Source organism: Astyanax mexicanus, chromosome 11 (genome assembly GCF_023375975.1).
Source record: "Astyanax mexicanus isolate ESR-SI-001 chromosome 11, AstMex3_surface, whole genome shotgun sequence".
NCBI classification, from domain to species: domain Eukaryota; kingdom Metazoa; phylum Chordata; class Actinopteri; order Characiformes; family Acestrorhamphidae; genus Astyanax; species Astyanax mexicanus.
In genome coordinates, this window is record NC_064418.1 from 36,979,089 (window position 1) to 37,004,215 (window position 25,127).

The window sequence follows — 25,127 nt, forward strand, 5'->3', positions numbered from 1 at the left end:
ACACACACACACACACACACACACACACACACACACACACACACACACACACACACAAAAAGAAGATGATAGAAGGACAAAAGATGAGAAACAAAAGGTCCAGAGGAGTGAGACAGAGATTGGAGGAAGAGGGGAAGAGAGGGAGGGGGGCTGAATCAGGTTGCACCGGGAGGAAGCCCCTCTGTTTGGAAATGTTTTGGGGAGCGTTCCGGAACACTGGCGGGGAAGTGTGTGTTGTGTTGGTGTGTGTGTGTGTGAGAACGCACTCCAGTGTCAGCATCAGCGTTCCGCTGTCCGCTCTCAGTCCCGTCACCTGGGGAGAGGGAGTTTCCTGATCCCCTCAGGGAGGGAGGGAAGGATGGGGCGGGGTGTGGGGGCAGACATGTCCCAGGACAGTGTGAAGAATGGGGAGCCTGTTATCTGACAGTCTGCATCCAGGTGAAAGAGCGCGTGATGGCAGGCCCAGCAGAAGACTGAGAGAAAAGAATAGAGGGATTGTGGCTACATGGCCACACTGTGACTGTGATTGAATTGCAATATATTAAAAGGATGCAGAGGAATAAATAAATTGTTATTAAACACTGACCTTTACTGAAAATGGCAATGGTATAGTTCTTCTAAGTACACTAGTTTTTAAGCATACCAAGGTTTTTTTTTTCGTTTGTTTTTTTTTAACCACCAATATACACTGCCTGGGCCAAAAAAAAATTGTACCACCTTTGGCTTTAATTGTGCTACTGTTTCAGTAAGCTTCTGCAATGTCACAAGATTTATTTCAATCCAGTGTTGCATTAATTTTTCACCAAGATCAGCATTGATGATGGTAGAGTCCGACCGCTGCACAAAGCAGCGCTTCTCCAGCACATCCCAAATATTCTTAATGAGGTTAAGGTCTGGAGTCTGTGGTGAACTCTCTCAATCCATGCGTGAAAATGATGATCTCATGCTCTCTGAATCACTCTTTCACAATTCCAGCCCCATGAATCCTGACATTGTCATCTTGGAATATACCCGTGTCATCGGGGAAGAAAAAATCCATTGATGGAATAACCTGGTCTATATTCAGTATATTCAGGTAGTCAGCTGACCTCATTCTTTCAGCACATACTGTTGCTGAACCTAGACCTGACCAACTGCAGCATCAACCCCAACTTCTTTTTTTTAGGCAGTGTAGAACACACATAAAATATATATATATTTTTGGGGTTTCTAACAGTTTGTTTCTATGTTTTCATTGGAACAGATGTTTTACAAGCTGCTACTGGACATGGCTGACAACCAGACTTATTTTTAAAGGACTACAACCGTAAAGGATAATTTATGCCTTGTCTCCATACTATGTTTATGCATTCAGATACAGGTAGAACTGAGCATTATTGTCAGAAAATGTGCCCTTTACAACACTTATTGCCTAATCCCTTTGCCAACGGAAATTAAATAGGTAGAATTTGATAGGTAGTGACTGTTATAACATATAAAACGAACAATCAATTTTGTACCTAAGGAGGTAAAATGAGCCTTAATCAGTTAATCAATCATGCCTTAGAAAAATAGTTAATATATTTTTTCCCCCTCTTGCAGAGATACCTGTTGCCTCTAAATACATGTAGCAAAACGGATAGAATGAGCAGATTTGTAGACTAATAAGCTACAAGCTGATAGATAATTGTAATACACAAACATGGAGACTTTTATTGAATTTACTGAGAATTTGTATGCTATGCTGTAGGTGAAACTGATGTTCAACTAGTTTTGATATGCACTTTACTGGTCATTTTCTTTATAGGAAAATCACTGAAGTAATCTGGCAACCCTGACAGCAGGGTTTCAGAAACAATGAGACTTCAGTCGTGGGTGAAAGGAGCAAGAGAAAAGAAACGCACCCCCCTTTCCCCTCCTAAACTCATAAATAACAGCACAGCGCCAGCATCGCGTCACCTGATCCAGCAGGAATGCCCGGACCCTCAGCTCGGCCCTTAACAGGCGTGAAAAACCCCAGTGGACAACACACGGGCCGGTGCATAAATCACACGAGTGACCCACAGCAGCCCACATACGTGCAGAGCAACACAATGCTGATTAATTAACAGCAGCAAGCGCAGGTCAGCATCTCAGTCACAAGTTCAGGACACTATTAGGCTGGACGTGGTAATACTCTGAGTAAACAGGTTCTGTAGGAACAAGGAGGTCAGCACTCTGACAAATACATCAACACTGGACACAGCACCAAGAGGAAATGAGTTCTAAACGTCGGCAACTGCAGAGAAGAGGAAAGTGAATGTTGGAGATAATAAAAACTAATGGGTAGAAAAGAGTAGTAGACAGACAGATAAACAGATAGACAGATGGGACACAGCATGGATTAGAGACAGAGAAAAATACTAATTAGACAATAAGCAACAAGAAAGAATTAATTAGTGAGAGAGAAGAGTATGAAAGTTAAGGCCAATTTGTGCACAATACAACTACTGACGCCACAACTTTGAGTATTTGCCGATACCAAAATCAATCAGATGCCCTTTTTTTCCCTCGTAAACATTTTTGGATGCTTAAAACAGCATTTTAAATAAAATAATGCTCTAACTGTGTACTTGATGCCAGAATACTTAATGGGAAAACACACAAAAATGGTCCTTGTGTTTTAGTTTACCATGCCTGTAAGTTCACAGATTCTGGGACCCCAAGAAACTTAAAAACCTAAAATACAGGGCATGTGGACCTGGGTCAATCTTCTTTATAACTGCTTAAAAAGTTCTTAGCAGAGATGTATAGTAACAAAGTAAAACTAATTCACTTCTGCACTTAAGTACTAAAATGCTGTACTTTACTAGAGTATTATTATTTGCTCCTTCTTCCACTTTTACTTCACTACATATTTTCAATAAGTGTAATACTTTTACTCTGATATATATTTTTTTGTGCTGCATTGTTCCTCAATACAATTATAAAAATGTTAGCAATCATTCCAAACCCACATTATCACTAAAGCCAGAGTGGTAGATGCTCTGCACTGTCACCAGGTTTGATAAAGCAATCAAGCTGATCTTATAAGAAGACCACACTGCTCTCGTTCTGCCTTTCACTCTGTGAACTTTCCACTGCTTTTTGTAATAACTACACAACACTGTACTTTTATTTTCAGTACTATCTATCTATCTATCTATCTATCTATCTATCTATCTATCTATCTATCTATCTATCTATCTATCTATCTATCTATCTATCTATCTATCTATCTATCTATCTATCTATCTATCTATCTATCTATGTACAAAAAACATTGGCTATTATACAAATGAGTATTAAGAGGACAGCAGAACAGCTGAACAGCTGAACTCAAAAACTTATATGATGAGAAACATGCTGACTATATAAATATGAATGTTACAAAAAATATATGACAGAGCAGAGCTAAAAAGCTGACGGGAAGTAAAGAAATAAAAAAAGAAACGAAGAATGTTGTTTGTAAAGAGAATTCATTAGCTAAAGTAAGTTATTTTAAGTAAAGGAAAGAAAATATAGAGGAGACAAACAAGAGATAGAGAAAATGAATCGAAGAGAAGGAAGAGAGTGAGCTAGTGAAAGGAGAGAACATGTGCGAGTGGGTTAGAGAGGGAGAGAACGTGCAAGTTAGAGTAAGAAAGCACGAGCAAGAGAGAGAAAGAAAGAGATGAAATGTATTAATGTCATCTACCATGCTCCAATAAAAGGGCTTGAATGAGCAGAGTGGTAATCATAAAAACTCCATCTATTTGGAATCAGCCCATTAAGCAGGACACAGGCAGAGGGAGCGCTCTCGCAGAGACAAATAGACAGAATACTCCGCTAACTTGGCAAAGCACCATAAACACATCCATACAGTCCATCACCAGCACTCCACTCTTCCTTCATTATAGCCAAACAGCCTCCATAGGCTTCTTTATTCCCAGCAGCACGAGTTACTGAGGAAGAGAATATATAAATATATATTTATATAAATGAGTAAATGACAAAATTCAACAAAAGAAATATGGGGTGAAATGAGCGATTCACAAAGCACATGTTTGTTTTAACATGAAGAAGAGCACAGACTCATCACTGCTATAAAAATAACAGCTGTTTACTTTAAAAAAAAAATGTTATTAGGAAGAGATCTCCAAAAATATTTATCATCATTTTTATTAGTATCTATTAATAAATGAATCTGGCTCTTACAGTGGATCTGATGGTCAGGTCCTCACTGTGCTGTCCAGCATCTCCTGGAGTTCCCAGCGCAGGGTCACTGCTGCTCCTCACCATCAAAGGAGTGCCTGAAACACACAAAAACTTCAATAAATAATCAGCATATTTTACTTGTCTAAGTGAGAAAAAAACAAAACTTCTAACACAAAACAATGCCCCGCCTACAAATATATAGTAATATGCTAAATTTATTATATAAATAACAAAAAAAGTGTATTCTACTAGATTATTTTGTATCCTGTCAACGTGTATCTGGATATTTTTTTAAAACAGACAAATACACCAAACATTTCTCCTCACTCAATGCAATTTTTTTTTTTTTTACATTGCAAATTTAATACTGAAGACTGCAAAGCTTTACAGGAACACGTGCAGAATTATTTTATAAGCAAAACGTGTTAAACAAACCAAAATATATTTCATACATTAAAGTCTTCTAAGTAACCACTTATCTTTGATGACAGATTTGAACATTCTTAGTATAATTTCAGTGTCTTCCCCTGGAATAGTTTTCTCAGCATTTTAAAGGAGTTCACTGAATGAGAAAGTGTGTCCAAAGTTTTGACTGGTACTGTGATTTGTAATAGAATAGTATTTATTTATTTATTATTTATTTATTCATATGTATTTTTTTTTCAGTGTTTACAAAATGTTCCATTTTCAGTGCATAAAAAAACAATTTATAAATATTCCACTACTTTTGGCCTTAGATTTAATATGGACATCCGCACCAAGAGAAACTCCCACCACAGCTCACACTTGGTAAATAAAGATCCTGAAATCACAGCACCTGTATTCACAACATGAAGTATCCACTTTTAACCCCACTACAGTACTTCATTCACTCTCTTCTCCTCTCTATAATTCATCTCTCTGCATATTATCAGCTGATTTTTATCACAGGCTGAGGAGAGGACAGTCTGCGAGCAGAGGCTGACCTTTAACACGCCGCACAAAACACACTTTCCAGAGAAGAATGGACGCATCAAGGGCTTTTAGAGAGGAAGGACAGACTGCGAGAGAGAAAGAACGAGAGAAGGAAAGAGAGCAGCAGTCAGAAGGGTTTAATGCTATATTTGGTTCTATTTTTGAACAGTAAACACAGCGGATGTGATGGTGTCAGCTACTTTGACACTACTCTCCCTCAAGAACTCCACTTTTTACAAACTCTGTTGACCTTTAAACACCTCGCCCTCAACTTCCAGTCCACTAAATTTAAAATAAAAATAAAAAAGCATAAAAGTATTTCTCCCCTCTTGGGTCTATGCTGAATGGCTTATGCTGAAAAGCACTTGGCAATACCATCACCGATTTCACAGTACATTTTAGATGGCAGAACATTTTAGATGTTTTGGTTGGTTTTGTCCTTGTGCAGCTCTGCACATTTCCAATAAACTATATGTTTATATCCCTAAATAAGAATACATTGGCAGAGTAATGAAATTGAAAATTATTGATGGTATGAAGTTATATCTTTATGTTTTGTATATATACATCGCTGTTTCTCAATTTGTAATGTTATCATTACTTCTCACTACGCTTGTTGTGATTTTTTGGCACTGATAACACCAAGCATGAGTGTGAGGTATATTGAGGACCGATCAATCAGGTATGCAGGCAAGCCAGTCCAGTCCTGTAGCTTCTTTCGCCTCGCATGTCATGCATTGTCTTGTTGAAAAATGAATGAATGAATTTAGTTCATTGAAACTGCCATCACAGAAGTGCACAGTGACGGATCCTGGCTTGAGGATACGGTGCTGCTAACAGTCTGGATGGTCCTTTTAATTTCTAATTCCTTTAACCACAATATATGTTTTTTTATCCCCAGATTTGTCCAAGCCCAAAAAAAGATAAATATTATTTGGGTTTTTGTACCACATTTTTAGCCCTAAATCACCAGACAATTTAAGTTTCTGAATCAGTTTCTCTGATTTTGCTATTTGATGTTTTATTCTATAAACTATGGACAACATAGTTTATAGTTTTACATTTTGAACCCAAATTCAAAATAAAAATAGTAATTTAGAGCATTTATCTGCATTAAATGAGAAATTGCTGAAATATCAAAAAACTATTCAGAGCTCTCAGACCTCAAATAATGCAAACAAAAAACAAGTTCATATTCATTCATTTTTAAGAGTTCATAAATCAAAATTTGGTGGAATATCCTGAATTTTAATCACAGTTTTTATGCATCTTGCCATTTTTTCATCCACTAGTCTTACACACTGCTTTTGGATAACTTTATGCCACTCACTCCTGGTGCAAAAATTCAAGCAGTTCAGCTTGGTTTGATGGATTGTGATCATCCATCTTCCTCTTGATTATATTGCAGAGGTTTTCAACTTGGAAAAATCAAAGAAACTCACTTAAAGTGGTCTCTTTTTTCAGAGTCAAGTCCAAATAAATGTAAGAGACACTTTCACATTTTTCAGATTTTTCTGATTTGCAATAGCAAGAAATGCAAAGACAGAAATATGCCCAAGTTTTCCTATTCCAGCAGGAGGTAAAATGTGTTCTGCCAGACCGAATAGTTCTGGCTGTTTCTCCATCAGGAACAGTCCTCAGTCCTTCTCCGTCTGCAGGCCTGCATGCTCTGACGGCTGTGTCTCCACTCTCGCCCAGCCAGGAAGGACAGGCTCTGATGGGTTAGAACGTCCCCAGGCTGCCATGTCTGCCCGTTTTCACTCCGCAGGGGGTAACGGGACAATAAGGGGGGACACGGTTCTGTGGCCGGTCTGTTCAGACCCCCAGCTGTTCTGTGGGAGGGCCAGCGTGAGGCCACTGTATGTCCAGACAATTAGTCCTAACTAACAGGCCAGCGGAGGAGCACGGCCTTGGTGTAAAGCCACAGAACTCTCAAACACCACTTCATCAAGACCATAATATAAGCCAGGCACTGAGGACATTCTATTATATGTATGAAGGTAACCAGAGCACCAGGAAGCTCTGAAACCCTCATATACTGTACGTGCCCAGCACTTAAACAGGAGTATATTCGGATATCAAGCCCCCAGACGTGGGATTGAAGGGGATGTGCCAGCAGTGTCGTTTTAGTTAAATGTCATATGAAAGAAGTGCTCAATCCCTTACCCATCCCGCTGAGCACCGAGAGGAGGTGTAAAAGGGAATGTGAGCAAACCAACGAGAGAGAGAGAAGGAGAGGAGGAGATGAGACATTCTTCCCATCACTCTGTAATCAAACGCTCCTCACAGACAGAGGGCATGGAGGAACAGCAGCTGCGGTCACACCAGTCTTTCAGCACGCCGCGTCTCAGTCACACACTGCCTGCATCTCCCGCTCATCCGCACGCTGAAGAAAAACAGCTTCAGTCGACGAGCTCGTAACCCTGCTCTAATGAGTCACAAAGAGTGGCATTCTAATGGATTTAGCAAACTATTTACAGTAGCATCTATTAATATCATCACTGCTGTCACGACTGAAAGATAAGCTTGAAACCACTGCCATCAGCTTTCAAAAAGAGATACAATATATAGCTGTGAGAGAAGGTGCATGACCCTTCTGGATTTCTAATCCTCACCCAAGGCACAATAGAGACAATTCCCTATAGGAGCACACACTAGCGTTAAATGATATACAGATACTAGAAAGGTATCTCAATACTTCATCATTAAAAACAGTACAATACCCCATTTATTCAATAGCAGTACCTTAACCCAATCAGCACCAAGCACCAGACACCAAACAAAAATCTCAGTTTCTTTCAAAAGTAGTTTTTGGTGACTCAATTACTTTATTATTGTTTATTTCTCAGTTTTCAATCACAAACACTTTAATCTAGTGTCTGAGTCTCTAAGCTCTGTGTCTTCTCTGAGTTTTCTGACTGCTGTATAGACACAAGTTCAGCTTATAACCAATGTTTTGAATTACTGATCAAAGAAATTCAATGAACTTATTCGGTTTTTACCTGAAATAAGGAAAAAACATCACATTGTTAACCTTTCCAGTTTTTCTTTTATTATTAATAAAAACTATAAAAACTAATTATTGTAGTTCCATGTTTGATTTTCTATAATATAATGTTTTAGGTTTTTGTCATGGTATCATTTTAGCATCAGTTTTAAGATATTTAGGCAGGTATCGTATTAAAAGTCATAATTTTGGTATTGTGCAAAACTAAGATACACACACTAACCATCTTCATTTACAGTCTTAAATAAAAAAAAAAAAACTGTATCTTACATTTTATTATAGAAGTATGATTCCAAAAGGTCATGTATGGCCTGCTCAACTTCCTCATTTCATTTGTAAATATACATCTATTCCTACATTTTAGGTCTTTTACACATTCCAAAAAAAATTGTCACAGGACATAATAAGCTTTTAACTATTTTTTAGTGTTGCCATTCCTTCTTAACAATTAAATATGTTTTCCACCAAGGGTACCAAGAGATTCAGGTGTGATTTTGATCGTGTCTCGAATGTGTTCCGGAAACCCAGGGCACTATCAGCTAGAGGTTTGCTCCCACAAAGCTTGTTTTAACACGGTAAACACGCAGGCTACAGTCTGATATACTCGCCTCTGAATGACGAAAGAGCTAGCGCTGGGGTTTGCAGCTAATGCTAATACTGCTCCAGCCTCAGTGTTGAAGAAACTTCACTGAAACTCCTGTATAATGCTGTACTTGTGTGTACTTGAGTGGCTTTACTGCTTATTACAAAATGACTGGTAAAATTCATACACAAGGCACACCGGATTAAAAGGCACACTGACGGTTTTTGGGAAAATTAAGTGCGCAGTATAAAGCAAAAAATATGGTAATTTCTTTAATTTCATATTCAAACTAATTGTATGTTGTTAAAGTACCAATTCCCTTTAAAGCTTTCATTTTGGAGATAAAATGAAAAGAGTTTTCAGTCAGATCTATTTTTTTTTTTTTTTTGCCATAATATTTATTTGGTTTGAAAAGATTCTCTGTTGTGCAGGGAATTGATCACATTGTTTCCTAATAGTAGTTTCTTAAAATAAACACTGATTTCAGCTAATGTAACACAGCTGATTCAGATACTTCTGCCCCCTTAGGAACATTCAGTATTTCATGACCAGAGCTGTAATAAAGTATACTGGTCCAGTGCAAAATATTCTATGTGAGAAAGTCTCATCAATCAGGTTTTGAACATATCTCCATTCAGCACTCTGTGTACCCAACAGCCATCAGAGCCAGGCTGCTATGACCCAAAGTACTGTTACAATCACTGCTCTGTGTCGACCCCTTCCCCAGCATCCATCACGCTCAGTCATTAGAGCAGCACTACCAGATTTCACCCCTCAAGATGGACTTCAGATTTCAGCTTTGAGTGAGTTGCCATTCACGACTCACTGCTCCGTATTTTTGGGCCTTTGTTCATTCAGATGCAGCTCCTCAGCTTCCAATTCATCAGGCAGCAGCACAGAGCCATTAGAGCCGGCTTATAATGGATGGAGTGTCAGTGGGCTGATGAGTGTGGATTCAGGCAGAGAGATTGAGAACATGGAGAGAGACTGCGAGGACGCTGTGCTCTGTGGGCTAAAACTGCAGCCCTGGGGGTCTTTACTCATCACAGCATCTCGCCGCTGCTCCATCCATCTCGCTCTTTAGCTCACCCTGGGCTCTCTCACTACCGTTCTCTCTCTCTTTATCCCATCTCTTTCTCTCTCTCACTCACTCAGCCTCCCTGAAACATTCATTCTAAATCTGCCTCTCTCTCTCATGTTTCCATCATCTGTCTATTCTGCATGCAGGAAGTGATGGAAGACTCTATTCTGAGAGCCTATGGAAAAAAAAAATATTCCAAAAACAACAGCCTTAAATATTTAACACTTCATAAATTCAACACAAACTCAAACAGAATGTGTTAACAGACTGCTGGCCACGAAGACTATGAAGAGGTAGGGGTACACAATGATCACAACCAGGATCATAAAAATGACTAAAAATATACAGACATCAGGAAGACAAATAGATTTGGCTGATGTAGGCCATAGGTGAGGGTGATATGATAGAAAAAACATATATTTAAAGGTATTTGTATGATATACAATATTTATTGCTATATTTAGATGTGGAAAAATGCATCAATAGCAGCAGATTCTTCAAAAATGTAATTTGATTATTCTGGTTCACTTTCTACAATGATTTACACTCAAAATATGCTGAACTCTATCCAATTTAACAGTATTCACCACATCCCGCACAATGAAATGGTTACTTTTCTTTAAGTACTAATAATATCCATGATATGCTCACAATGCATATTGTGCATCAAACTAACAAACATATTGAAATTTGATAAGATATCAGAAATCACTTTCTTCAACCCTACTGCCTACTGATTATACATCCTATGAGCATAAACTGGATCCAAGGTCCAAATTTGAAAACCACAACCCCAAAACATGAGAATCAAACACCATTTTTCTTTTGTTTTATTATATACCTACAAGAAACAGATTATATCTACCCAGCATCATTTATTTGACTATAATTTTGAATATACAGACTGCATTATTAATATCGGGACTTGCTGGATCACTGATTCTGGAGAAATTTGGTAAAAATTATTGTAATTTTTAATATTACAACAAAGTGCCAGTCACTGCCTTGCTCAGATATTTTGAGGAATCTGCCTTACTTACTCACTCATCACATCCATCTTTTGTTCCACCTTAAATGACATGTTAAACAGTGCCGTTTTAATACATTCTGATAAGTTAATCACTGCAGCAGGTGAAAATCTCTGGTAATGTCTGTTAATGGTGCCTAGAAGACCCCTAGAAGAAGGTGCTTTACTACAACAAAACTAAGGATCAGGACTGGATTGGAAACCCGATAACCAATCCACTAAAAATGCCTGGATCAGATCAGTATATCCCTACTAAGTAAATATGTATGTTTATATGGCAGTGGACATAGATGGATAGATTTAAACCCAGTTTCTCCATTTTGGAAAATGTTTTGGACATAAACTAATAATATCGACTAAAACGTACATGAAAATATTTCAGATGCTGACATTTTCACCTCCCATATTAATAAATCCCTACAATGATGGATGACTTAAGCAAAGACAGAAGGGTGACAGACTGCGGAATCATAACTCATAAAACATTTAGATGATTCTGAGGCCAATACGGGGTGGTGCGCTGGTCTCGGGGGTGTTCAACCATATACAAAATGTATACACTCCGAAATATTTGTAGGGTCAAATATTGATCATTACTCAAAGAGCACCCTTGATGCACTTAAACCTGGGGACTATTGATTAGAACGGATGGGAAAATCAATGCTGTTTTCAATCAGCTCAAAATGAGTTTTAGGAAAAAGGCGCAGAGACGGAGAGAGAATAAAAAGGAAGGGAAAAAGAATGAGAGCAAGGGAGAGATAAGATAGAGGGAAGGAAAATGATAAATCTAATTCTTTGTAACGGCTTTCTAACCACACAAATAGGAACAAAAGGTCTTGGATGGATCTACCGTTCCAGGCAGGAGGAGAAGAATCAAATACAAAAAAAGAAAACTACAAAAGCATTAGTTCCCTAACATCTACTAATCATCTCAGCACTTGACGAGGCACACCGTAGTTCACAGAGAGTCACATGGTCACCCTGTCCTGCTCGCTGACTCTGGCTCGCTCTGCTAGGTCAGTGCAGTCCGATCCTATTTCCTGTCTAAGTGAATCTGTGCTTTATCACTCAGACAGAGAGACCCATACAGTACAGCAGGTGAAGGTTATGCCCCGCCGGTTTTCATAAATATGTCAGGCGTGATGAAAGTGGCTAGATTTGGTTGTGTAGGAGATAACCCGTCTCTGAGGCTTCCTCACACGCGCAGGCCTGACACTGAGCATGACCACAGGGCTTCAGGTGAGACTAGCCAGACACACTCCAAAAAGCAGGTCTGACTGAGCTAAAACACACACTTCCTCTGCGCTCGCCTTCATCTTTCGCCCTCAATCAATCGCCCTTCACTGATGTTTCTGTGTTCCTCTCTGAACCTTTACCTCTCTCTCTGACTGTCTAATCTCCACTCTTCTATCTGCTTCTACACAAAAGCATTACAGTAATGTCTCTCAGATTCAGAAAGAAACCTTAACACTGAAGTTGAAGCATATTATACACTTGTGCAGCCTTACAGACAAAGCACAGCGAGTATCATGTTTCTTTTACCCTCATGTCAAAGTTCATGTTGGAACAGAAAAGTAAATGAGTGTAGCCTCAATTAGCAATCAATGGGTTAAAGCACAAACTAGTACATTGAGGCCTTATACAGATGGGGCAAACTAGGTCTACAAAGTGAGTTTGTCAAAAGGTGTCCATATGTTATATTTAAATGGGGTGGGCAATATTCCCTGAAAATAATATCATGATAATTCATAGTATTTTCACGATAACGATACTGTTGGTGATATTTAAAAAAATATTTCAGGAATACACAACCGCAACAAAATTAAAATGTATTTTTATTATTGCAGACGACATGATATGGCACACCCATAATTGAGATATTAAAAATACAATAATTTTATTACAAATATGTGTAAAAGAAGTCACTGATCCAGAATGTCATGACACTAATGATGTACTCCTAATATCTCCATATATCCAAGATTAAAGTAAAATTATTGATACTGAACAGATATAATCTGTCTCTAGTAGATATATAATAGAAAATGAGAACAGTGTGATTTTTATTTTGCTAAAAACAGCAAAAAAAAAAAAAAGTAGTACCCTGGTGTGATAATTAGGGGTTGGTGATATGGCACGATATATCAGGGTATAGTATCGTTTACAATATACAAAAATGTTAAATGATATATTATTGTGTACAATATGATATGGCACAGCCCTAGTTATGACTACTGACTATTATTCAGACTGACATGCTTGACTTTATATAATAAAACTGTAAATACTGTATAATACTGTAATTGTATAAGGAAGGTTCAGAATTGTACCTAAGAATCAAAACTTGGTTGTTATAATTGTTGGTATAATTTTGCAATAATCAGGCTGCAATAATTAAGTGGTATACAACTACATAAAGTTTGATAATTATTTATCTGTAGAGGTTACATTTTAAGACCAATCTAAATAAATAATCCAATTCTATAAACTTAGAAACTGTATATGGCAATGCTCTTTGGAAAACTGTACTACATATGTTACATAAATTTTTGTATAACTTTTCTGAAAAATGCCCCCTAGTGGTCAACTCCTTTTAAACTTTACTTGTTAGAAAGTTTTACCATAGACACACCATTTGGGTTTAATGATGACTTATACGTGTTGAGATTTGATAATGCAGTTTAAAGGTCTAGTTTATAAAATTATGGTTTATATTTTATTTAAATTTGCAAAAAATATATATTTTTTTAAAAAAAGTCACAATGCTAAACACATTTTGCTAATGTACAGCACGACCCATTGGTCAATTGTTGTCATTTTGTGTGTCTCAACTACCATATTTATATCTATTTTATGGTCTATTTTCATACATAAGGTGCACCAGATAATAAGGCACATTAAGCGACACTGGTAAGAATGCAAACTTGAAGTGAACCAGTGTGTCGCCATGTTTCCCTTCTAATACAAAACTCTTATAATAAAAAAAAAAAAAAAAAAAAAAAAAAAAAAAACTTTTCTTTCAAAGTCACTGGATATTATTCTACACAGATTTCTCTCCTAAACCTCACCTCTTTATTTAGGTGAGTAAAGCGATTCTGTTTATTTACAGTAAGCTTAGAATTTCAGTATTTTGTCCAAGGGTGAGCGCTAGCCTCGGTTAGCAAGCACTTAGCCAGCCTCAGGTAGCAGCACTAGCCAGCCACGATTAGCAGTGCTAGCCAGCCACGGTTAGCAGCGCTAGCCAGCCACGATTAGCAAGCACTTAGCCAGCCATGATTAGCAGTGCTAGCCAGCCAGGGGCTGCGTCCAGAAACCCCAAAATGTCTCTTTTTTCCTACCGATCCTCCTCCTCTCCTCCGTGACCCGGAAACTGATTTCGTGACGCCATCTTGCCGCCTGTCCGAATACCGTAGGAGACGAAAGAAGCCGCTTAAAATTCTCCTGTAGTAGGCTTCCATTGGAGGATACATCAGTGTATCCTACTCCGGAACACTTTTAAGGATTTTCCAATGACATCACTGCATCCACGCCCACAGAGCACACGAAAAGCAGTGTGAGGAGCAGGCAACGCCTAAATATATGTCATAAACATATTAATTAACTAGGTTCCTTATCTAATTATACAGCCAGTAAAGCACTAATATATGTTTTTGTTTAGATAAGCTGTATGCTCAGTAAAACTTTATTAATGATCCCATATTTGTAACATGATATATATATATATATATATATATATATATATATATATATATATATATATATATATATATATATATATATCTCACTGGCCAGAGAAATGCGGCCAAAATGCCTGGGAGTAAGCAGGATTTTATTGGAATATCTGAATATTTAGCTGTGTGACAGTAATGTTCCATTGATGCTGTTTCATCTTATATTTTTTCACTTCAACATGTATGCAAAATATAATATGTATTATTATATTCATTATTTATTAAGATTTGTTATTTGTTTTATTACATTCAATGAAATCATATTTTACTATTAAAATAATTTAATATTTACATATGCAACCTTCATCAATGGCTAATCAGGCTGCACTTTGAAGCTTGATCTCTAGAATTTGGAATTGTGTTTATTGATCTCTCGTTTTTATTTTTGTATGTGGAGCTTTATTCAGAAGCTGTGATTGGCTGGGCAGTATCCGGCATGTGCTAAAAGTGAGCGTTGTGATTGGCTCAGTTCATCGGTAGTCAACATCCTACCTAAAAGGGATCAGCTGTCCCATTTCCCCAATTACAGCTCCTTCCCTCCATTCCTCCTCCTCCTCTCCTCTCCTCGATTCCTCCACCTTCTTCCGGGGTAGGAGAGGAGGAGTAGGAAAGGAGGAGTAGGAGAGGAGGAGTAGCAAAAGTTTCTGGACGCAGCCATGGTTAGCAGCACTAGCCAGCCATGTTTAGCAGCGCTAGTCAGTCGAGGTTAGCAGCGCTAGCCAGCCAGGGTTAGCAAGCGCTAGCCAGCCACGGTCAGTAAGCGGTAGCCAGCGAGGGTTAGTAGCGCTAGTCAGCCAGGGTTAGTAGCGCTAGCCAGTCAAGGTTAGCAGCGCTAGCCAGGCAGGGTTAGCAGCGCTAGCCAGCCACGGTTAGCAAGCGCTAGCCAGCCATGGTTAGCAGAGCTAGCCAGCCAAGGTTAGCAAGCACTAGCCAGCCACGGTTAGCAGCACTAGCCAGCCAGGGTTAGCAGCTCTAGCCAGTCGAGGTTAGCGCTAGTAAATGCCACCTAGCAGTTTATGCCATGTAACTTGTTTTATCACAGCAAAGAAGCAGACTACAATCCAACATACTCACCTCTTTACAGCAAAAGAGCTAAGCTAATGCTGTGGTTATTAACCAATGTTAATGCCACTGAACTCAGCCTCAGTGCTGGAGAAACTTCACTGAAACTCCCTTATAACATAGAACTTTAACTGACTGGTAGAAGTCGTACATGAGGTACAGTATAAGAGGTACAGTATAAGACGTACAGTCAAGTTTTGAGAAAATTAAAGGATTTCAAATGCGCCTTATAATCTGAAAAATACAGTACTTATGTTTTTTTTCCTGCACAACATGAAAGTTTAGGAAGATAAAAAAGAAAAAAGAAATATAGCAACACTGTGTGCAGCCCTATAACTCACTCATACCATGCCTCTCTTTTTCTCTCTCTCCCTCTCTTTCTCTCTCTGTCTCTTGGCTGACAGCGTGACCGATGCGACGAGGGACTACAGCGCTGCCGTGCGAGCTGTTTTGGGTTACAGAGGGATCACAGCAGAGATGTTTACACGGGCCAGTGGTGGCGAAGCTCTGGTAGACTCCGGGGTCATGATAGAGAGCAGAGACCTGAGTGTGTCAGTGGAGAAAGGTTGAGAGTGTCAGAGGTAATTTACTGCCTCTGAGCTACAGCGGCCCCTGAGGGACACATTACCTCCTGGTCTAAACCAACATAGAGACACTGAGGTTAAAGACTTCATCAGCGTGAGGCACCTGGAAGAGCTCGAGGAATCAATGCTTAGACTCAAACCAAGCAAACATGAGCAACCTCCACCCAAAACACGGACAGACAATCTGATAAGCTAGTCCGTGAGCAGATGCAGCTGTAGGATGCAATGTCTACATTAACCTCTTAAACTTAGCCTCTAAACTAAAAGCTCTGAGAGCCATACAATCTAGGCAAATTTCAATACTCCAGCAGTTTCCAAATAGAAGCCATTTTGTACATCAGCAATTCTCCAGATCGAATGTCCTGCTGTGTGGTTTTTCTTATGAAAGGCATTTGAGCAGGGCTGTATCCCTGCCTGATTGGGATCAAACGCTCGAGTGCAGAGAGAGCCGCATACTGATTGAAGTCATTTTAACAACCCATATTCTCTGGGCTGACACAGTGTGCATAAGGCTGTGACATAAACACAATCCTTAAAGGTGATCCTGCCATATTAGTAATGAAAAAGACCCCCGGCTGTAGTGGGACCTGCTGATAACACCTCACTCCCCCCGGAGCAGGAAAACAGTAGTTCAGGAATCAATAGACTGCAGTGATCCCACACAGAGAGGGAGGGAATCAACCACAACCCCTGAATATACCACTCAATATCCACCACATACATAAATGCATCCCAATTAGCTTCTCTATTTAATTATATACACACTTACTGCCAAATGCCATGTTGTGCAGAATATGTAAAAAATATATTTTATTTGTGACTATGCAACTTTGATGTCCCCTTTATAGACACACTTTAAAAAAACAAATTAAAATGTGTATTGTCCGCACTGGATTATAAGGCGCACTCAATCGATGTCTATTTTTGTACATAAGGGGCACCGTATTTTAAGTCACATTATGCGACACTAGTAAGGAACAGGGTTGTCGCCATGTTTTCCTTCTAGTTCAGCAGGTCTCGCCGCTGGGTGGTGGTTGTGGGGGTAATTAAGTTAAACGCAGTTAAATAAACAAAACTGTAATTTCTAAAAAAAAAAAAAATATATATATATATATATATATATATAATAATATTAAAAAATCTTCAACCTTCACACAAGCTCTGGATGTTAATCTACACAGATTTCTTTCCTAAAAACTGTTTATTTGGGTGTTTATTTACATTAAGCTTAAGTTTCCATATTTTCATTAAGGCTGGGTGCAGCAGCATTAGCATCAGCACCTAATGCTGATGCTAATGCTGCTCCAGCAGTGGGTTAGCAGGCCACAGGCCGATAATACTCACCTCTGATCGTCAAAAGAGCTAGCACTTAGCGGCTAATGCAAATATTGCTCCAGTCTCATGCTGGAGAGCTAAACTGAAACACCTATATAACTCTGCACTCCAGCGGAGAGGCTTTACTGCTCCTTACAACCTGACTGGTACAATTTTTACATAAGGTGCACCAGATTAAAAGGTGCACTGTCAATTTTTTGGGAAAAGTAAAGGATTTTAAGTCATAGTGCAAAAAATACAGTACTTCTACATTATGAAAGCTTCTAATCTATAAAAGTCAACACCTGTAGCAATGTATACAGCAATAATATAACAATCTGATGTCAGCTATAGCATTTAAGGATAAGACAGTAGTTTCTACTCCGACAACTTGATGTTAAAGTGAAAGAACAGCCAGACTCCAGTGCAATCTGCACCGCACAACCTACAATGAACAGTACAGTTAAATACCGCACAGCAGATGAACTGCTTAAATGAAGAGAGAAAAATAACACCTGTGCTGACTAATGCAATTGTACTTAATGGAGTTTAGTGTGAAACAGTGAAGAGCCTGAGATTTCCTGGAGCTAGCTAATGTCTTTCTCCTCTCTCTCTCTTCAGACCAGATTTATCAAAGCTCACTTCACTAACATGAATCACAGGACAGTAAACAAAGAGCTGGCTGTTCTGTGCTGTCTGAGGGTTCACTCCAAGAGTTCAGTTGGAGTGCTGCGTGCTGCATGCGTGTGACTCTTTGTAAGCTAACACACCCCAGCCAACTCTATTACTCTCACAGATATGTGCAGATATGTACACGAGAGTGGATAGTGCGTCCTTGTTCATGTCCGTTTTGGCAAAAGGTGTTTAAAATAAAATCTGCCATCCTGTCTGCACTGTAGAGGAAATCTGGAGCCAGGGCACTGGCAGCAGTGACAGAAGGCAGGGCCGTGTGACTGGCAGAACTCTGCCCATATTTCAGTGGCAAGTCCTTTGGCTGTCTACACTGGAAGTGCACACAGCAGCTGATCCAGACTTTCATCAAAAACAAGAAAAACGTTTTTTTTCACACAATGATGACTCAATCTGCACCCAAGTTTTTCACTCACATGTACACCTGTACTCTGTGATATGACAATAAAAAAAACTTAAATCTTAAATCTTGAATTTGCTCAAGTTACTGCACCCCAAGTCTGTAAGTAAACCAATATTCTGTTTATTGTTGTGAAATACCTGCATGTTCACAATGTCAGATCAAAATTAGGCCAATCACAGCTGGCACAGTTTATCACCACACCCCTTATTATTACCAAATTTACATTACCAATCTATTAAAAAATTACTGTATTTTTCGAACTATAAGACACACCATCAACGGACATGTATTTTCTGTACATTATACATAAGGCGCACAGAATTATAAAGCACATTATGCGACACTAGTAAGGAACAGGGGTGTTGCCATGCTTTCCTAACCACTACTGCTATCGGCGGTTAGCGGCTAATGCTGCCCGACAGTTATACACTGAGAAATCCTGAGTGTTCTGGGAAGCCAGGGCGATATCACCTAGTGGTTCGTCCCACTTAGCTTATTTTAACACGGTAAACTCACAGGCTACAGCTTGATATACTCATCTCTGAGCGGCGAAGAGCAAGCGGTTAGCGCGGTTAACGGCTAATGTTAATACTGCTGGAGAACTAAACTGAAACTCCTGTATAACGCTGCACTTTGCTGCTCTTTACAACCTGACTGGTAAAATTCACACATAAGGCGCATCGGATTATAAGGCACAGTGAAGATTTTTGGGAAAACTAAAGAACTTTAAGTGTGCCTTATAGTATTATACTCTAGAGGGAATATTAATGTGAGTGGAGCTTGTGGAGTTGAATTTTTGAAAGTTTAATTTAATTTTTGCTGTGTTCCCTTGGAGGTTCACATGGGACTGGGTAAAGTTAAGAGTTGTACTTCAGTCAGCCACTCAAGGGTATTAAAGTCAAATATACAATATGACCAAAATGCACCCTGCACCACTGTCCATGATGTAGCCTAAGCCGTAGCCTGATGTGCACAACAGTCATAGGTCCACTGAGTATTGTATTCCTGACTGTTCAATTTCACCTTTGCAGTGAAATTGCAGACCAATGCATTCACACCAATGCCCAAATATCAATGCTCACAACAGCGTATGCCCCTCCCGCAGGATACACCTTAGATACACCTCTGCTTTGGTGATGCAACGGTACTAATCTGTGGTGTGTAGATCGCTGTAAGGCAGGTTTATGAAAGCTGCCATATCACCAACGCAAGAGTAGGTATGTCAGCCAAGACAATATGCCAAAAAATATGCATTTTAGTCTTTCACATCAAAGTAAAAAATCAACATCATAATTTCACATTAGCACACACCAACCAAAAACATGAATAATGCTTTCTGGATGTGCTTCAAGACACCACTCAGTCTGCTGAAATCTGCTGTTCACCAGGCAAAACTACAATCTTCTCTTCTCTCACGATGTTTGAGTAAAACTCCAGCTCTAACCTGCCCTCCTCTCTGCCAGAGTGAGGAATCACTTCAAAAAGCTGAAATTGATTTTTCCTCTCTGTAGCTTTCTGCTTTGTGAACTAATTGAAGTAATAAAACAAACCAGTAAAGCATAAAATAGCATTAGAGCGCTGGTTTCATTGCAGGGATTTCACAGGTCATCATAGAGCTAAATGAAGAGGGAGGACGTGGGGCCGTGCTGGGACTGCAAAAGACGCATATTCACTTCCTGTGGTCATGGATGGCTGAACACTGAGCAGTCACTCGGACCACAGTGATAATCCACTTAGTGAGGAAGCAGCTGAGGACTGCTCTAGCGTACAGGGGCAGTAGGGAGAGATGGCAGTAGGTCATAGGAAAGGAACTACCTGTAAATATGCGATGCACAATTAAATGAAAGTAAACATCTGAAATTCATTAATGTTTAAATCTATAGATGAAACATCATTTGGTCTTTTACAATTGGATTCATGTGGAGGGCCAAACCTATTAGTGTGGTATATAATTAAAACTCCATAGATCCCAGTATACAGCATACATCAGCAGGAAATGCTGCATCGGATATCTGAGGGAAATACATTATGAATCCAATCTAATCTCGTAACAAATCTAGCCTTGAGCAGCACACACTCATTCTCTACTCTCATGTCATTAGCTGGGAGTTGTAGAGTATTTTTCTACTGTGAACATGATACCTGTGCTTTCAGATTATTATGCTAACTAAAAAAAGGCCTATTTTAAGGCTTTTAAGACAAAATGCTGAATAGTTATTATTTGGATCAGCCAATACTAAACATTTATCTATTAATTGTTTAAAACATATAAAACTAAGCATCTCTGACCAGAGGCACTAATGCTAGTGGCTGTAGTACAGTTGCAGGCTGACGTATTTCTCTTACCCTATCCATTTGTGGAAAGGGGCCACCATAAGACCATTGCTGAGCAGATATTATTTTGGTAGTGGCTCATTTAGAATAAAGAAGTGAATCTGACATTACAGTGGCATGTTATTGAGCATTATTACTGGCTTTTGTAATCACCACCATGTCACTGCTGGGCTTAGAACAGGCCACAAATATGCAGGCAACAGTGGTCCTGTGATCAGAAACAGAGCAATGATGAAGGATCAGAGAATGACTCAGGGAATCATATAATACATAATTGCATACAGGCAGAGGGGACCAACAAGGTGCATATCTAATACGCTGCTTTACACAATACACTACTATGCGGTCTCAATATCCGGTCAGTTGTGGTCCCTTTCCACTTATGAACAGGATACACAGGGTCATTACTGTAGATAAGCATGAGCTTTAGTACTTTTGTATTTGTTAATATTTGTACTTGGCTCTGGCTAACAGTCTTGTCAGATTTATGGTCTGGATATATTTTCTTCTTCTATCATCACTAGTGTACACTTTTAAAGCAGCTCAGAGGTTAAACTGGTTCAAAATAGCTTATAATAGCTACTAATATTTTTGGCTACATTTCTGTTCTAAAGTACAGAACAGAAAGAAACCCTGGCATCCACGTGCTCAGTCCAAGAGAGGGACTCCTAATTCGAGTAATTGTAAACCTACAAAATGCCTCAACAGAAAATAACTGAAAGTACAATTTAACCCAACTTACTAAACAGGTTCGTAAAAGGTTCTACTTAAGCAATAGAACACAAGAGGGAGTGTGTTTTCACGAATAACGTGATGTTACTCGTGATAACACACAACCTCGAGTGTTCTATTGCTTTTATACAACAGTTTTTTTTTTTAAATAAAATAAATACAGAAAATAAATCAAAGAACTTTAAGAAATTCAGAATGAATATGCTTTAATATGGACTGTGCCTTCCGCCAAAAAATGTAGTTCCACAACAACTGTAACAGAACTAAAAATTAACTAGCGTTAACAGCATATGGATCAGGCAGACTAACACCACGAAAGTTAGCTTGAAAGCAAAATTGGGAATGAGCGAAGATAGTAACATTAGGACCGTGATATAACGCTAATACTCTCCTTTCCTGCTTCGTGGAGTCGTCTTCAGGTGAACTCTCTGCATTTTTTTGAGCATTTCTGCTTGTTTTGCTAGGTGTTATTGGTTAGCTAGCCGGCTGGACTGTGATTAGTTTAGAGTAGCTTGCTTTAGCTCAGCATTAACTTAACTTAGCTTAACCTAGCCTGACTGGTTTAATTACGGTTCTGGCTGTCAGACGGCATTAGCCGAGCGATTTTCCTTCCCTTTTTTTCCACAAAAGACGGGGCGAGCGGGGACTGCGGGCGAGCGTGCCGTGGTTGAGCGCTAGCCTGTGCTAAGCTAACGCTGCTGCTGCTGGAGGTGATGATTCAAAACTGTCCTGTGTAAATACGCCGTTTCTCGGCAACGTGTCGACGGAGTGATTTTAGTGAATTTAGTGTGAGAAGGCCATGACGTTATCACAAATATCAGCATGGCTAGAACACATCAGATTGTGAGGTCGGAAATAACTGTTGTATAAATAGTAGTAAATCATTAGGTCTCTAAATAATCAATTTTCGTGTAAGAGAGTACTCAGAATTTCAGTAAGAGTTACAAGCTGTACTGGTCCCACTTCTATTTCACTGGAAGTGTGTGTGTGCATGTGTGTGTCTATGTGGAATCTCTGCTTTCCACAGATGGTTCCATCCCAGATGGCTGTCAGTCTCTACAGACGTGACAAACTGCATATTTACGGCCGTGGCAAATGGAAGAGGAAAAGATTACCCCGTTCAGTAGACACCTCAGCCTTGATGCAGAAACAGGGAAACTGGAGCAGGGTACAGGAATCCCTGGCTCCCAAAAAAAAAAAAAAACACTTTCCAACACATTAAACATTACAAGCCCCTGTCTACCATTACAATGAAACTTAAAACACAGGGAGCAATTTTACATGGCAACATGAAGAGCAAAACGCACACACACAAGTGCACACACACATTCTTCTTGCTCACCTTCACCCAGTTTGAATTTCACTGCGCAGCATGTTCTACCTCACAAAGATTATATGACATTAGAGGGACGCCGGCACATGTTTTCTGTATTCTCTATGACATCACACACAGCGCTGAGGTAAAACTAGACACATGTTCAAACATCAAAAGATGAGACGCCCTTGAGACCTATAAACCTGAGCTGGAAGAGAGATTAACCAAGCCAAAAAAAGAGCATAAGGCTGAAAGCCCTCTACAATCAGATATTCCAACCCATAATGCAACAGCAAAACCAGTGATCCGTTTAAAAACTACTCAAAACAATAAAGCCCTTTTTTTCATATACACTTATTAATAGTCAATGTACACTGACATGCCAAAAATCAAGGAATAGCAGTATTAAAATTGATTTAAAAATGTTAGCGCAGTAGACAGCTTGAGAAAGTGAGTGAGACTGATCATTATCCAGTGTAACGATGGCAAATTGTTGAGTTTTTAAACTAATTAATTAATTAATTAATTAATTAGCAAAGTTGGACCACAGTGTTACTTGTCTATCAGGAATACATTACAGAAAGAATTACCACCCACAGTGGACAGTGCAGTGTGTGGTATTGATTGTGACCAGTGGCATCTGGCTGGAATTGTCCATACACATAGAAAAGCGCCTCTGGCAGAAATCAAATCCACATTTAATTGCACTATTCTTTAACCTACAGGACTGAGTAATAGTTTCTGTCCCTTAATTTTTTGCTTGTCGGTGTATTACTCTGCATCACAAAATCCAATTAGGCAGACTCTAAATTCCAGGATTTCATCCAAGAATTCAGCTTACAATCTCCTGACTACAGAAACAAGAAGCCTTACAATGCAACACCAATAGGGAGATTCTTTTAATATTCCTATTTAACAAACAAATACAAAAAGGCCAATGTTCTCTTGGAACTGGAGATATTTACAACACTTACAGTACATACGCAATACTTTCAATATTTGGGAAAGCCTACTGTGTGTGATAAAATAAATCATGTAATCTAGATCATATCTTTGTATCGCTCATCCATATTCTAAATCATTAGCTCTATCCTTTGGTGCGAGATGGTAATTGTTTTATAATGACCGTGTTTGTGTGTAAAACTTCATTCTACTCCATGTCTCCATGAGAGATGTGATTAGTAGTGGATCCCATATGCCTCAGCAGGACCACATTATTTACTCTAACACGACAGTGAAACTAATCACAAAGTCAAATAATCACACTTGATGAAAGAAAGGAAGAAAGAAAGGAAGAAAGCCAGAAAAAAGCAAGAGAGATGGATAGAAGAAAAGAAAAGAGAAAGAGAGAGAGAGAGAGATAATAAAAACTGAAAAAGAAAGAAAGAGTGAGAGCATTTACATCTTAACACAGCACACTGTTTCTTCCATTACCGGTCTCATTATCATCAAACTCTAAAGCAATGGGAATCCGTCATTATACTCCTCATTAACTTCTAAACAAAGAACCAGTCAAAGATGTCTGCTCACCATCCATACTTATAAATGAGACTCATGCAGCGGGCCGCACCGCCAATACAATTCCTAATCTCAACAATTTAGTGTCTGGGTCCTGTGGGGAGGCTGCACAGATGCATCTAAAAACTCTATCTAGCCATGACAATTCAATCTACGCTCTCTTTACAGTGAACAGTCGGAGCATTTTCGTGGGATATGACAGGGTGTATTAGATGACACTATTTGTGTATATATGTGTGTGTGCGTGTGTGTAACGTACTGGATTTAAGGATGGAGGAGTTGACTTCAATCTCGCCGCCTCTGATTGGCTGAAAGCAGGCCAATTCCGAGTCGTAGGGCTCAGGGCTGAGGCGTCCTGTCCCGCCGCCGCCACTGCTGCTGCTGCCATTGGCATGAGTACTACTGGCACCAGTACTGCTGCCCACGGGACTCACTGCCCCCCTCTGCTGGGCCTCCTGCTCCTCGTACACAGCGATCAGCTAGGAAAAAATAAATAAATAAACACACAAAAAGAGGGAAGAGAACATTAATATCATGATAAAGGGGTTACAATTCAAATAAAACAATATATTGCAATACTGTTTTTGTAACAAAATAG

At 39.2% G+C, this 25,127-nt stretch overlaps 1 protein-coding gene across 8 annotated transcripts in view; it reads right to left on the reverse strand.

The window, feature by feature from the left end:
- Positions 1-25,127, reverse strand: part of pard3bb (par-3 family cell polarity regulator beta b) — a 367,820-nt gene that overhangs the window by 276,862 nt on the left and 65,831 nt on the right. For all 8 annotated transcript variants that reach the window (XM_022680248.2, XM_022680245.2, XM_022680244.2 and 5 more), the window contains 2 exons: positions 24,789-25,008; positions 4,195-4,289 (listed from right to left, as the gene is read on the reverse strand). In XM_022680248.2, coding sequence (XP_022535969.2) covers positions 4,195-4,289; positions 24,789-25,008 — 315 coding nt within the window. The remainder of the gene's footprint in view (positions 1-4,194; positions 4,290-24,788; positions 25,009-25,127) is intronic.